The sequence below is a fragment of the Ctenopharyngodon idella genome, chromosome 14 (assembly GCF_019924925.1).
Source record: "Ctenopharyngodon idella isolate HZGC_01 chromosome 14, HZGC01, whole genome shotgun sequence".
Classification (NCBI taxonomy): Eukaryota; Metazoa; Chordata; class Actinopteri; order Cypriniformes; family Xenocyprididae; genus Ctenopharyngodon; species Ctenopharyngodon idella.
In genome coordinates, this window is record NC_067233.1 from 30,865,976 (window position 1) to 30,882,367 (window position 16,392).

The window sequence follows — 16,392 nt, forward strand, 5'->3', positions numbered from 1 at the left end:
TCCCTCACAATGGTGCAGCACAGACAGAAGGGAAAGAGTGTACGGAGCAGATATTTACATGCTGTCAGCCAGGCTTCCTGTCTTTGTCAAACTTAAAGAATTTTTTTCACTCAGATCCACTCTTTCCTGTGTAGAGCAGGAAAATACCATGTGATTACAGTAGTACCAAAACAGGACAAAAAGGAAGTGTTTAAAATAGGCCCTTAAAGTTTGACCCTACGTTTTTATGTATTGTGTCGAATTTACTATGACCATTACAACGCTCGGCACTGCATTGACGAACATATTCAATACTACTGTGGCAATGAATTCCGTTAAAAGTTAATTCAAATTAACATTTCACTGCAAATGTAAAAAGGACTGACCCAGCCAAATAGTGTGTTCCATTTAGAGCGGTCTTTGTAGTTGCAGTGCAAGAGTGGCAAAAATAACTGGATCATGACTTCAAACTTAATGAGAGGAACTGGGCGTGTGTGTATGTGGCGTCTGTTCGGTCTCTGTGGGGCATCAGGCTGAGAAAAACCCTAGACCATTTCTGAAGAATGCTGTGGATTAGCAGTCGCTCAAATTATTATTTTGGAAAACCATTTTTGATGTTAAAGGATTTACACAGAATGTTTTTTGTTCCTCTATGAGACAAACACTCTTATTCAAACGGAGAAGTCTAATTTGGTAAGTTTTTTCCAAATACGTTTTCTTATCAAAGAATATGAATTTCCTGATGTGTTGGTTCATAACATTGTCTTATTTGTGCACTATGAAAATTCTTACAGGATTACAATTTGGAATCTTCATGTTGTACGTAATTTCTTGTATATTGGTATACGATTTAAAAATTTGAAGTCAGTAGGATTTTTTTAGAAAGAAGATTTTTATGCTCACTAAGGCTCAATACAGGAAAAAAACAGTAATACTGTGAAAACTTTTTTTATATTTAAATATATTTCGAATTTGATTTATACATATTTGTATAAAGAGTGAGTATATAAAGAGAGAGAGAAAGTAAAGGTGATTTATGGTAGACAGGCTGCTACATTTAAGTTCATTGTGGACATGGATTTGGAACAAGTGGAAAAGTATTCTTGTTTGTCTTTAATGGTTATTTATTAGGCAATTGGGGTTTTTACATTACTGGGGACATTATAGAATGTTATTTGTATGTAGAATGTTAAATTGGTCATTTGCATTTCATTGTATTATTAATCTTGGTTTTCTTTACATTAGAAACAAATCTCCCATATTGTGTGATTTTTTGCTTTATCACAGATTTTCTCAAGGATGACAAAAATGATGCTTCCAAAACTGGACACTTGACATTTTGTCTTAAAATGAGAGAGGATGGATAGCACAACTAGCCCCATGTCAGAATCTAGTCTTACCAACGGATTTGTCAATAGTGTATTCAATGTCTCAGTTGATGAAGACACCAAAACGGACATCTCATGGATTCCAGAGTCCAGTTCCTCAGACTCCATTATTCCCTGTCAGACCCTCAGAAGAGAAAAACAGGAACCTAACCGGCGCTCCAGGACCGCGGCCATCTGGAGGATCCTGAACCGCCGCAAGGCCACCTCTGACCTTGACAGGCGACCTCACTCAGTGATCCTCCCAGGTGAAGCATCCTTTCTCAAACTGTCAATCACAAACAAAGTAAGGTCCTTCAAGAAATTAAAGTCCCCATCTGTTTTTAGAGGGAAAGCTGGTAAGATTTCTGATGCCAATTTCGACATTGACCTGAAAGATGAGGTAGATAATGTTTATATGTGCAAGGACTCTCCTTCTTCAGAGTTCAAGCATGTGTTTAAGAATAAAGTCAAGAGACATTCATTTGCAGGACACACTGCAGATTTCTACTGTTCATTTGAGGACATAGACCCAGCTGCAACCCCAGAGAATGTCCACCAGGAGACCAAGAACACCGCTAGCAACCAAAATGGGTGTAAGTTGTCAGAAAGAGTCATGTATACAAAGAAATCTCATCCCAACTTCTCAAACTGCAACAATTCATCTGTGATGGAACAAGAAGCCTGCTTTGCAAAGCAAAGCCTCAAGATACCTCAAAGAAGGCGATGGTCAAAGGGGGGTGATGTTTTGAATTACTTAAAAAGAATTTCCCTCAAAGGAAAAGGAAGTCAGACATTGGCAGAGTGTAGTTTTGAGTCAATGAATACCCTGGACAAAACCATTGATTCTGACTATGGCTCAGTCAGCTTTGAGCTGGTCAAAGATTTGAACTCTGCACCTGAACAAACAGGCCTTGATGGCAAAAGCAGCCATTTTCGAGGCCTTCTCCGATTTTTCAACACGGTGGCTGAGACAGCAATGAAATGGAGAAACTCATCTCGCTCATTCTCCCCCCCTGAAGGACAGCAGTCGCCTCTTAATTTGAGAAAGACAGATGAGTCAGGAGAACTCATCCACAATATGCCAATCAGGAATGAGCACAAAGCCGATACCTCAGTTCATGGTAAATCTATGTTATCTACTGACATGTGCAAGGTGGTCTCAACTGCCAGTGACAAAGTGGATTGCTCTCCTCCTGTGGTTCTGAAGGCCTGGAGAACATGCCCAGACTCTCCAAGAGATAGCAATTCCCTGTGTAATAACTCCGATGAATCCCAGTCTCAGCTCAGCTCGACTCACATCTCTCTTGCCACCATTGAGAGCCACCCAAAATATGAAGAACCAGAAACACCAAAAGAAAACTCTGTGATCCCACATAACTTATCTAGCAAAACTCTTGATGAAAACCAAGCTATTTGCACAGATAGGAAAGAAATAAGAAACTGCCCGGAGGACATATTCAAGGTAATGTAAGCTGGCTTAAACTGTGACTTTTTTGAATAAAATAAATGACATTCACAACCAATATTATTTTTGTAATGTAACATATTTTCAGGTGAAAGGGATATTCAACATGAAAATATACTGCAGGAATTTGTCCATTGATAACTGATTGGATTGTGAAAGGTCTCTATGACAGGTAGATAGAAGGGAGGGGTTGACAAAACAAGAAGGAATGTGTGTTGTCAGCTAAAAAGTTTTAGAAATCATTACTTTTTAATGAGATATTATGAAAACAAACTTCCATGAATGTTTATTAAGGAAGTAAATAGAAGGTTTCTTTTTGATTTCATAAGAAGAATATCCTAATCTGCTCAATCATGTTGTCATGCATTCATTTATTACTTTGTGTTCTAGCATGCTGACATTGCTATCAACGCTCTACTAACTTGTTTGCACAACTAATTAATTTTGCTGTCAATGAAAAATGTATTTTCAAATGCTGTCATAACAATGGCATGGATCTGGCTATTGAAGCAGTTTCATTTAGAGCAGAAATAGGCAACTTTGGTCCTGGTGGGCCTTCTGTCCTGCAGAATTTAGTTCCATCCCTAATCAAACACCTGCCTGTATACCAAGAAATCCTGAAGACTAAAGCTGTATTGCATTTCGAAGGCTGTGTCCTCCAGAGGTTGCATTTGTCAGCCGCATACATCAAAGCTGCTTCATTTCAGTAAACTGACCACTACATTCCAAAGTCATAAACAAATTACAACAATTTATGCTTAACTAGGAATAATGGTCAATTTTATAATGGTTACTTTTCTGAAATGAAATAAGACATCTTTAATGACGTATGTGGCTGACAAATGCAACCTCTGGACGACACAGCCGACACAGCCGAAATGAGACACAGCTTTTGATTAGATTTTTCAGGCCTGTCTTATTAATGATGGAGCTAAACTCTGCAGGACAGTGGCCCTCCAGGACCAGAGTTGCCCATCCTTGATACAGAGTATGTGCGTTAAAATGTAATCCTAATCTAAGTAAAAAAATCTCATGGAGAATCACCTACTTTCTCTTTGTAGTCCAAAAGAGAGAAAGGTATTTAAAAAAAAAAAAAGTGATTATTATTATTATTATTATTTTGCAAGCTGTAACTTTACATTACTAACTGACTAATGTAAAAGACCTTTAATTTTCATCTAGTCCTGTGTAAATACAGCAGTGCCAGCCTTGTAATAAGTCATCACAGGTCTACTTTGTTCTAGTGAGTGTTGCATTGTCTTTGGTCACACTGTAGGGGAAATCCTTTTTTTCTTAAAATTGACCAACTGCATTTCAACTGCAAATTGACTGCAGTCACTTACTAGCATATGAACATTGGTTGTCACAGTAACAAGCTTGAGTAGGTTCATCATGCATGCAACTTTAACAATGGATGTTTATTTTCTCATAAGGGCAGTATGGTTCATGTATATTTTGATAGATTGTTTTTCAGTCTGAAATGAGAAAATGATGGTGGTTTTTCACATGTGGTTGGACCTGAAATGTCCTATTTCTGCTGATTTGTCAACAAAAAAATCTACCAGTGCCATCATCAGTTCTTCAACTTGGTGCAATAGAATAATAGAAAATATAACAATATTACAAACGGATAGTATCCTGTTATCAGTCAGAGGTGACTGTTTCAAAGTCTAAGATGTCATTAGTTAAAGATGTATTCAGTTAAACAGACAAAATGATTCTATCCTTAACATTATGCTAAGACAATGATTACAGCTTGTGATTGTAATGGTTACAATTTATGGATAATATTTGGCTGTTATGTATGTCCATCAAAAAATGGCATCATCTGAAGTGTGTCTGGATCCAAACTGGAGCTGGCGCAATCTCCAGTTACCTTGGGATGGGCCTCCCGAGATAGAAACAGGAAAGCAAAAGGAGAAGGATTAGTGTTGCATATAAATTTGTGTAATTTATATATTTTGTAATTGATATACCTATAAGCATATGGAATTGTGTATCAAACAAATTCATAAAGAAAAAAATGTAAATAATAAATCAGTTTCATAGTGGGTTCCGCCAGTATAGTGAGCACTTATGCAACGTAAGCAATGATGTACATCCGAGCCAAAGAGACGGAGAAAGTTAGCAAGGGAAGGGCATGAATGAGTGTAACGCAGCCCAGAAATACATGGGTCAGACAAGGGAGGTTGGTGTGCCTCCAGGAACAGGGTTGGGAAACGCTGCCCAAATGAAAAGTAAAATTGTGACTGTATTTATTAAAATTATTATTATAAATTTTAATTATTAATTCATATTATTATATTATTATATTCATAGCAGATTGTCTATTTACATTAACTCCACCCACCATTGTCTGGTTGAATAAGACAAAATTACAAAAGAAATCAAGCCAGTAACTGGGACAGTGGTGTGGAGAGGAAGGACATTTGGTTTAGATTTTGACCCAACCAACCCGAGTTCAAATCAGCCTTTCTCATTCTTCTTATATCAGCACTTAGAGGCGTATGTTTTAAATGAAGAAAACATTTGAAAAGTGGAAATAAACTGCCCAATGTGAATTTAATAGGCATATCATTTAAACTAGAAGCAGTGTCCTCACGTTAATCGGATGGGCTGCACCTTCAAAAACACCTAAACTGATCAGCAGGTTCAGTATGTTTAAGAGTAGGAGTAGGTGTAGGGGTGGGACAAGTAAGTTAAATAAGGCAATAAGGCAATAAGGTAGAATCCGTTTATGATGGTAGGGAAAAGGTGGCATTAATCCTGCCGCCACAGTTAAGAGGAGATATAGAACAGCAACAGAACGTTAAGTGGTGGGAACATGTCGCCCTCTGAATTTTTGGAGAGGATAGTTGGTTTGCAAACCTCAAATTGTTTGCTAAAGGAAACATATTACATACTGTGTAGCCTTTTACACACTAACCTTTCCCATGTAGACATCCATTTAATACCTGTATTAACAACACTTTGCATGATGAATAATGAGAAAAACACATCAAATCCAGTCTTACTGTTCAAACTAAGATGCACTAGGAAAACAATCTTATTTTAATCAGATTTCAAACCACCTCCAGAGGGCTAGTACAAAAGGATCTCATGTTTTCCTGTTCAGACTAAACTCAAAAAGACCAAAACACTCAACAGATTTGAGTTGAATAGGCCAAAACTTTTAGCTATTGTTCTGCCCGTGTGAACAATAGCTAAAAGTAGTTCTATTATTGATTTAATGTTGACTGTATTCTCAGTTAGATGTTTTCACATACTGTTCTTTTCTTGATTAACCCCACTCCACTACTTGACATGAAACATTGTATTTGCCAGTTGGTAACTGAGACACTTTTAATGCATAAGAATGTAATATGTTGCTGTTTAAGGGTTACCTGACTTAATTCAGTGATTTTCAGACCCTCTCACGCCCTCCTGGCCAGTCACCTGCAGATCCTCCACTTAAAGCTCTGCTTCAGCGGTGTTGCTCACTGCCGCTGCCAACCACTCTCTCTGCACTAGAGCCCATTGCCCTGACACATGTGCTCACTCCTCCAGGTACAGTGCATGTCAAAACTCATATACAGACATAAGCAGAAATAGATTAATAGCTTGTGTTCTACAAGTGAATTCATTTCAAAATGTTTGAGACTATATATATATATATATATATATATATATATATATAGCAATATCAATAATATGAAAGCATAAAATTGCATAGGACTACCACCTTTCTCTTAGGTCTGTGTGATGACATTTTTCACAGCAGTTTCATGTGTGGCATGAATTTTAATATCATTTTTTAAGGAGCACTTGCACTCATTCTAGTAATCTGTTCTGCAGTTAAGACAATGGCTAAGTCAGCCATTCTCCGTGTGAGGAACAGCAGCACAGGATCCAACAGACGGAGGCTGTTTAGACCCGGATCTGGACCACTGCATGTCAACATGGTAAGTAAGGTGGGAATGTTCCTCCCTCTATGGCATCATCTAGTGTTTGCTTTATGTTTTTTTGGAATAATGTTTCTGTTTGAGGAAATAATGCAGGACAAATTAGTGGTAATACATTAACACTTCAGTTATTATACTGTTAAAGGGATGGTTCACCCAAAAATGAAATCACTGAATCATTTACTGAACCTCATGTCATTCCAAACCCATAAGACTTTTGCTCATATTCAAAACAAAAATGACAATATTTTTAATCACACCTGAGAGATTTCTGTCCCTCCGTTGAAATTCCATGCAACCAAAACTTGGGTGCTTCAAAAAGTTCACGAAGACATTGTAAATGTAATCAATATGAATCAAGCAGTTTAATCCACGTGTTCTGAAAGAAACACAGTCAATTTATACAATGGACAGATTAAATATAAGCTTTTGTTCGCATATAAACACATACAAACCATTCTATAATTCTTTGTGAAACCCATAAAAAGCTTCACCTAATTTCTCATGTTTTACCATGTCAATTTTAAAAGTGAAAACCCTTGAACATGTTTTTCACTTTAAAATAATGGTCAAGATCACTAGTAGTCACTGCAGAGTAATGCCTTGGTTACTGCTGTAACCCTCATTCCCTGATGAAGGGAACAGAGTCATTATGTCAACTGACAAATGGGGTCTCACTTGGGAGCCCCATCACCTTTGAGTTATACAAAAACGGCCAATGGAATTGGCGAGTGGAATTTGCCTGCCAAGCCACTCCCCGTGGCAGGAGGGACATAACATCTCTGTTTCCTCCATCAGGGAACGAGGGTTACATCAGTAACCAAGATGTTCCCTATCTGTCAGTCACTACGACGTTTAGTTGACTGACAAATTGGCTCCCTATGGAAAGAGCCACTACCACTGAACTGTGTTAAGAGTGTTGGAGACGCAGATTCTGGCAATATAAGGCATGCCCCATGTAAGCCTAAAATGATAGTCCTCCATGCCAACGGGGTGGAAGGGGCAGGGCTTACCACTGAGATGGTTGTAGCTGGTGTTCTTTTTGTATGTTTACTTCATGGGAAGAGTGCTTCGGTTCTCTATTCCCATTGTTTTGTTTTGTTGTTTTTTTTCAGCCATGACCAGTGTTGTTAACACTGGGGAAGTGTACCTAGTCCAATGGAGAGGGACACTACGGAGGCCACATCCTACCCACAGGGAGGAGCATGTGGAAATACACATATGGACTGACCCATGGGGCAGTTCTACATATGGAAAGATCCTTGCAGTAGGTCCTGCCTAGACAGGGATGGAACTACTACAGTTGCAGAGACGGGGCAGAGCAGAATCTGCCCAGGAAAGACACAGGATTACAGATAGGGAAACTGTACCATGGGAAAATATGCACATGAGATTACCAAGGGGGAATCACAACATATGAGGCAGCTAGACCAGTACAAGGGCTGACCAACTAGGCATGCATCTTGAGTACTGGGCCTGGTGTCGGACGCCTCTGCCAGGTCTTACTGCTGAAGGATACTCAGAGATAACTCAATCCAGGTTACACAAAGTTTGGAACTCACCTGGAGAGCAAAGAAGGTGCTAGTATTAGGTGTCGTCCAGTCCGCAGCTCTGCAGATATCTGCCAAAGAGGTACCGTCCACCAACGCCAAGGAGGAGACAACACTCTGAGTTGAGTGAGCCCTCACTCCAAGGGGGCATGGCACACCTTGGAATTGGTACGCCATGGCGATGGCATCCTCTATCCACAGCGATGCAAGGGCTGGGTCTGTCTCCTCCGGGAGCAGCACTTGTAAGTTCACCACCTGGTCACCTGGTCCCATCTCGGGCCTCGGCTGTGTAGCTAGTACTGTAGCGGTCTCGTATGCATCAATCTCTTCACCACCTCCTGATGCAGAGCAGGTCCCTTCATGTCTGGGTCACCTGTATCAGGGCCTCTTCAGTGTCACCGAAGAAGCCACTTTGCGAGATGGGGGCATTGAGAAAGCGTACTTTGTCGGCATCCCGCATTTCAGCAAGGTTTAGCCAGAGATGGCACTCCTGGACCACCAATGTGGACATCGTCTGGCTGATGGGTCGTGTCGTGACTTTTGTTGCTTGGAGGGTGAGGTCAGTTGCTGTGTGCAGTTCCTGCATCAACCCTGGCTCAGAACTACCCTTGTGCAGTTCTTTCAGTGTTTTGGCCTGGTGTACTTGCAGGAGGTGGCCTGTCCAGCGGCACCGTAAGCCTTAGCAACCAGAGCTGCCGACATCGTACAGGCCTCGGATGGGAGACGCGGAAGGTTCCAACAGGTGGTGGCACTTTGTGGGCACAAGTGCACTGCAATTGCAAGCTCCAATTGGGGAATCTCCACGTACCCCCTGGCAGACAATCCATCAAGCGTAGTGAGAGTGGAGGAGGCTGTGGAGCGGCTTCGGACAGTAAAAGGTGCCTTCCATGAATTCTGAATCTCCTCATGTACTTCTGGGAAGAAAGGCACTGGGGCGGTCACCCAATGGACCAATCATCCAACCGCGAGCGGTCAGGACAAGGTGGACACTCGAGTCTGATGCCCGCGACGGCCCAGGCAAGCATGGCCGTCAACTCTGCATCCAACTTGGCATGAGCGACCACACCCGAAGGGGGAAGCTCATCCTCATCTTCCTCTCCAGAGGACAACAGCTGCTCTCCGATGCAGCTATTGACATCTGATACTCACTCGGAGTATCATTCAGTAACACCACTGAATGCGTCTTGAATCTTCCAGCCAAGGGAGATCCTTTCTGCAACTCTTTTAAGCTCTTTATCTGCAGGTGATTGGAAAAAGTGATTGCTGTGTACAACCACTCGGCTCTGAAGCAAAAATCTGAATGAATGGATGCGTGCCACCATCTTATATACCTGTATGTACGGGGGAGTGGCTCGGCATGCAAATACATTTCCATTGCATTCCCATGCAGGCTGGCTGGGCACGTGGATCAGGTGTCAGAGAACAGCACGTCAAAGAGAGACTGTTAGACAAAGGGGAAGATTTAATGCTACCAAAAGCAATTGAAATCGCCCAGCAGTTTGAACTGTCACAGAAGCAAATTAAAATAGTCAGAGAAGAAGAATCTCAAGTTCAAGCAGTAAAGATGAATGCAAAATACAAAACTGCAAACAAGAAAACCTATCAGAAAAATCAGACAAAATGTGTGCAGAAAGAAATGCATGCAAACCGACCAAAAAAACTGTTCAAGTTGTGGCAAAGACCCACAACATAAGTGGAATCAAGGAAAATGTCCAGAAAAGGGCTCTGTCTTCTCATACTGTCACAAACCAAACCACTGGGTGGCAGTATGCCACAAAAGATCAGTAAACACAGTCAGTGTGCTGCTGCAATCAGAAACAGAAGATGGGGAGATGCTGAGCATAAATCTCACACAAACAGATTAGCACAGTGATGATAAGTGGACACCAGACATTGAAATTCTGTCTCAGAAGGTGCCTTTCAGAATTGATACTGGTGCAAAATATAACACATTGACTTTAAGCAATTATCAAGCACTTCTGCACAATGGTGAGCTTAAATGCTCTAATTGAGTGCTGAAGTCTTACTCTAATCACAAGCTGAAGCCTATAGCTGCAGTTGACCTTCTGACTAAATACAAGGATCCTGAGATATCAGCAAAATTTGAGATTGTGGACATTTCTTGAGAAAATGTGCTCAGTAGTACAACAGCGGATGCTTTAGGCTTAGTTATACGGCTTGATGCATCAACTTCGACAAATGCCACATCAAGCAATCTTCTGTGCCCTACGTAGAACACCTGATAACATCAGATGGTCTGAAGGCAGACCCAGTGAAAATAGAGGCTGTCAAGTCCATGCCAACACCAACAGATAAGGATGGTGTTCGTCGTTTCCTAGGTTTCGTCACCTACCTGTCAAAATTCCTGCCAAACCTCAGTGAAGCTAATGCACCTCTAAGACAGCTCCTGAAAACTGAACCTGAAAACAACCAGCTCAACAGCCTTTGACAAACTCAAGGACCTATGCACGAAGTCCCCTGAGCTACAATTTTTTTATCTGTCCAAGCCTGTCGAGATCTTCTGCGATGCCAGCAGCAACGGCCTCTGTGCTGTCTTACTACAGGACAGTCATCCAGCTGCTTTCTCATCCAGGTCACTGACAGATACAGAAACGCGCTATGCGCAAATTGAGAAAGAGACGCTCTCAATAGTTCATGCATGTATCAAGTTCCACAATTACATATTTAGAAATCACGTCACAGTGTACAATGACCATAAACCTCTGGAAGATATTTTCAGAGAGTCATTGCTCTCTACCCCCATGCGCATACAAAGAATGCGCCTCCGCCTGCAGTAGTATGATCTGACTGTTAAGTACAGATGAGGAAAGGACATGGAACTGCCTGACACACTGTCCGGAGCTCAGTTACCCGAAAACAAGCCAGAGATGGAAGGCTTTGAGTGTGTCTCTATGCTCAACTTTGTTTCAGTCAGTGAGCAGAAATATTCAGAGCTCCAGGACCGCAAGAGCTCAGCTGTCTTCAACAAGGCTGGCCAGACCACAGGCATGATGTGCCTAATGCAGTACAGCCACTTTGGGACTCACAAAGCCAACTTGTCGTTGCCGATGGTGTTGTCTATAAAGGCCTGTATATAGTTGTACCCCCTTCCATGCGAGAACATGCTGAAGCTTATACATCAGTCTCACTTAGGAATAGTAAAGAGCAAGCAGAGAGCTCGTGAGGTCCTGTACTGGCCAGGTATGAGTTCTGAAATCGAGCAAATGGTGAAGAACTGCGGCAAGTGTGCAGACATGCATGAACCGGTTGCCTAGACAACCATTCAAACCAACAGAAACACCCAATCTTCCATTCAAAGAAGTGGCTTCTGACCTGTCTGAGTTTGTAGGAAACCACTATGTTCTGCTAGTGGATTACTACTCAAAATTAATTGAAGTGGATAAGCTGAAAGACTTACATTGTCGTGCTGTCATAGAAAAGCTCAAGGCTCAATTCAGCAGACATCACATCCCCACCATCCTTCGAACAGACAGTGGTCCACAATGTGCAGCGGATGAGTTTAAGGATTTCTGTCAAAGTTATGGAATCATTCATAAAACATCATCCCCACACACGCCACACTCCAACGGTGAGGCAGAGCACGCAGTCCAGACTGTTAAGAAACATTGGTGCAAGGCGCCAGACAAACACCTTGCAAGATGAAATAAGGATGCAAACTCATCCTGGCAGCCACAAATGGTCTCCCGGAGTTGTTTTGAGATCACATTGTTGTTGTTGACTGTGGAAGTAGACAGTACCGTCACAACGTTCAGCATCTTCGCAAGAGCACAGCAGCTGCCAACGAGTCCCGTCACAGGCTTAACGATGATCAATGGACAGAGATATCAGAGCCAATGAGTGCCAAGCAATCAAAATGTCTGTGGATCATCCTAGTTCATCCCAAGCATCACCTACAGAACTCGGGACTGCTAAGCAGACGTTGTCAACTGGGCAGTACACTAACAGATGAGGCAGAGTTGTGAAGCCTCTTGAAAGGCTCTGCATGTAGTCAGGGAAAGGGATGGTAAAGACGCCTTGTGAAAGTGATGTGCTAGTAACCTCTCCTTCCTAGTTAGACATGTTGATGTTCAACAGTTCATTGTTGTGATAGATTGTGTCATTGACTAAGTTGCATAAAAGATGTGCTAACATGTCTTTATTATTATTTGGATATGCAAGTTGTATGCAAATTCCAGAGCTAAAGAAAAAACAACAATGTTTAATATTTGTAGTATCTGGATATGTATACAAAGTGATTATGTTAGCATGGTTTTTTGTTTCATGCTTAGGAGGGGAGATGTAATGTATTGTCATTTTGACAATGTTTCTTTAAGTGGTGCTCCGGCCTCTGTAGTCACTGCTATGACTCCTCCTACTTTGTATATGCACTGCAGTACCTAATAAAACTGAGCATGGCTTCTTACTGAAGCTCTGTGTCAGTCGCATTACTTTACACTGTAGTTAGTTAATAGTTCTTAATGAGGCAAATTTCATTCAATAATTACTGATTACCTATTAAGGAACTATAGCAGTCCTAAATTTGATATCCTCTTAATGATTAGTTAATCTTGTTTCCATATTAGTTAATAGTTGTAAATGTAGTAAAACTGTAGCACTACTCAGTTGTCCTGCATTACTTCCTAGTTGCATTTTAAAGGGAAACTTCTGTGATTTTTAACTGGCTTGTTGCAATGTCAGTAGTATATGTAAATGAACAATGTGTACCTGCACCAAGATCTCCCCATTTATTTGTCATCAAAAGTCTGCCCGCATTATGTGTTTTGTTTTTACTTTTGGCAGCTCCAGGGCTTTTGTTAAAACTACAGATTCGACTTCTGCATTTTTGCAGTGGTGGACAGTAACGAAGTATTTTTACTTCGTTACTGTACCTAAGTACATTTTTCAAGTATCTGTACTTTACTCGAGTATTTTTATTTTGAGCAACTTTTACTTTTACTTCACTACATTCCAAAGCATAAGATCGTACTTTTTACTCCACTACATAAATCATATCGTTACTCCTTATTTTAAAATGAAGAAATCGTCACATGCTCAGAATCACAAAAGCGGTGTCCGATTCGTGCACGAACTGATTCTTTTCAATCATCCTGTTAAATCGGTTCACAAATCACATCAACAATTCATTCGCGAATTGGACCGATCGTATTGCAGTTGTTCTCGAGTCAACAGATCACTGATTCAATGATCCGTTCAGAGCGAGTCTCCAGTGAATGAATTTACAAGTCTGACTGAAAATTAGCCAACTGGTGGATCCTCTGAGTGCGCGCGCGACTGATGGTGAAAAGTAAGTTAGCCTACTAATGTTGAATTTTAGGATAAATTATTGTAACTGAAAATCATATTTAGGTCAGTTGTTTTTGAGCTAAATCTGCTGTAAAGGGCGATCTGTTTAAGCCCACTGAAATGCTTTAATGCGGACAAGTCCACATCAGTGTGTCTACAGATCGCGATCTCGATTCAAACAGATCAAATCACATTTTAAAACTAACTTGCCGCTTCAAATAACGGTTGTATCATTACATCGTTACGCCACTAGGAGGCGACAAGTGACTGTTAAAATGTATTTGACATTAAATGATACATTGAAAAGATTTGTTCAAAAACATTGATTCATCCAGTAATGAAACAAGTGAAATAGTTATGAGTGAGTCATTAAATTATTCATTCAAACCCATTTTTTTTTTAAATTAATTAATTAAATATTTTTAAATAGACTGCAGCAATTAATATTGTGTTCTCTAGTAAATAATTATACGCAATTTTGTTTAGTTGTCTATTCAGAATCATGGGAGAATCATGATTTCTTTTTGAAAGAAACAAATAAAAATCTTAATTCTCATTTTATCCAGAATTGTGCAACTCTAACACAAATTAAAATAACACATGCACGTTCACCTTCCCTGCTGCTGCAGCAATTTTTTTTAAAATGTTATGTATTTAGCCCTGTTTCGTCTGTTTTTATATTGTTTGTCAACACACATTACATATTATGTATCTGCATCCACTAATCTTCCATCCATACTGACTGACAAACATTCATCAATCAACACTTTTTTACTTAAATACATTAAAAATCAAATAATTTTGTACTTTCACTCAAGTAAAATTGAAAAGGAGCACTAAATACTTTCACTTGAGTAATATTTTATGATACGTATCTGTACTTTTACTCAAGTACTTGATTTGTGTACTTCGTCCACCACTGCATTTTTGTATTCTTACACATGGATTGAGCTCAGTTTATTATGTCCTATATTTTTGGCAAAAGGGAATGCCACAGCCCTTTTTATTTGTTTTCTCTAGTCATTCATTTTTCTTTTTTTTTTTTTTTAAATATCCTTTCAGAAAGACAGTGCAATTATATTAAAAGCAAATCTTGCCAGCAGTAAATTACCTCTTTAATTATGGACTATTATCCTAAAGCGCTACCGGTTCTTGTTGTGAAATCCTGCTGTTTCCTGCCAATCCAGGCCAGTTGGCATGGTTATGGGTTTTTTTCCTTTGTGGTGCAATGACATCAGGTATGTACATAACCTTGGGAACGCAAGAGCAGACAACGCTGTGATACTATAGGTCAGAGTTTCTCAAATCTGGTCCTGGAGGGACAATGCACTGCAGAGTCTAGCTTCAACCCCACTCAAAGACACCTGCAAAAGCTAATCAAGGTCTTTAGAGTTACAGGTAGGTCAGTTGCATAATGTAGCAGTCCGAAAACACTGCTCCTGTAATTGTGATTATTATTCATAAAATAAAAAAATATATCTTGTATCTGTAAAATCTAGGATATAAATGTCATATGTCAATCATCTGTCAATATGTCATATCAAGGATGTAATATAGAGGTTTTTGTGGTTGTCAGTGGTTTTGTTGTGATGATATCCCATTGCACATTTTTCACCTGATTTCACCAAGTACAACATGTACAACATCCTGCAACAACATTCCAATCAACCAATCAGATTTGATGGACGGTTTACAATTTATGTCAAATTTAGGCTTACAACCTTGCTTTCCCTCTAATTTTAGGGATAATTTATGGGTAGGGTTAGGTTTAGGGCTAGGGATTAAATTTTTGCACAGGAATGTTGTTCCAGGATCAATAAAATACAGTGGGTACGGAAAGTATTCAGACCCCCTTAAATTTTTCACTCTTTGTTATATTGCAGCCATTTGCTAAAAAAATTTAAGTTCATTTTTTTTCCTCATTAATGTACACACAGAACCCCATATTGACAGAAAAACACAGAATTGTTGACATTTTTGCAGATTTATTAAAAAAGAAAAACTGAAATATCACATGGTCCTAAGTATTCAGACCCTTTGCTGTGACACTCATATATTTAACTCAGGTGCTGTCCATGTCTTCTGATCATCCTCGAGATGGTTCTACACCTTCATTTGAGTCCAGCTGTGTTTGATTATACTGATTGGACTTGATTAGGAAAGCCACACACCTGTCTATATAAGACCTTACAGCTCACAGTGCATGTCAGAGCAAATGAGAATCATGAGGTCAAAGGAACTGCCTGAAGAGCTCAGAGACAGAATTGTGGCAAGGCACAGATCTGGCCAAGGTTACAAAAAAATTTCTGCTGCACTTAAGGTTCCTAAGAGCACAGTGGCCTCCATAATCCTTAAATGGAAGACGTTTGGGACGACCAGAACCCTTCCTAGAGCTGGTCGTCCGGCCAAACTGAGCTATCGGGGAGAAGAGCCTTGGTGAGAGAGGTAAAGAAGAACCCAAAGATCACTGTGGCTGAGCTCCAGAGATGCAGTCGGGAGATGGGAGAAAGTTGTAGAAAGTCAACCATCACTGCAGCCCTCCACCAGTCGGGGCTTTATGGCAGAGTGGCCCGATGGAAGCCTCTCCTCAGTGCAAGACACATGAAAGCCCACATGGAGGACTCCAAGATGGTGAGAAATAAGATTCTCTGGTCTGATGAGACCAAGATAGAACTTTTTGGCCTTAATTCTAAGCGGTATGTGTGGAGAAAACCAGGCACTGCTCATCACCTGTCCAATACAGTCCCAACAGTGAAGCATGGTGGTGGCAGCATCATGCTGTGGGG

General features: G+C 40.4%; 1 protein-coding gene across 1 annotated transcript; it reads left to right on the top strand.

Annotated features, from left to right (window-relative positions):
• Window positions 1-201: 201 nt before the first annotated feature.
• Window positions 202-12,868, top strand: LOC127494443 (uncharacterized). The gene is made up of 5 exons (XM_051860364.1): window positions 202-672; window positions 1,267-2,808; window positions 6,219-6,357; window positions 6,646-6,752; window positions 7,868-12,868. The coding sequence occupies exons 2-5, from the start codon at window positions 1,339-1,341 to the stop codon at window positions 7,871-7,873; spliced, it is 1,722 nt and encodes a 573-aa protein (XP_051716324.1). The 5' UTR covers window positions 202-672; window positions 1,267-1,338; the 3' UTR covers window positions 7,874-12,868.
• The last annotated feature ends 3,524 nt before the right edge of the window (window positions 12,869-16,392 follow it).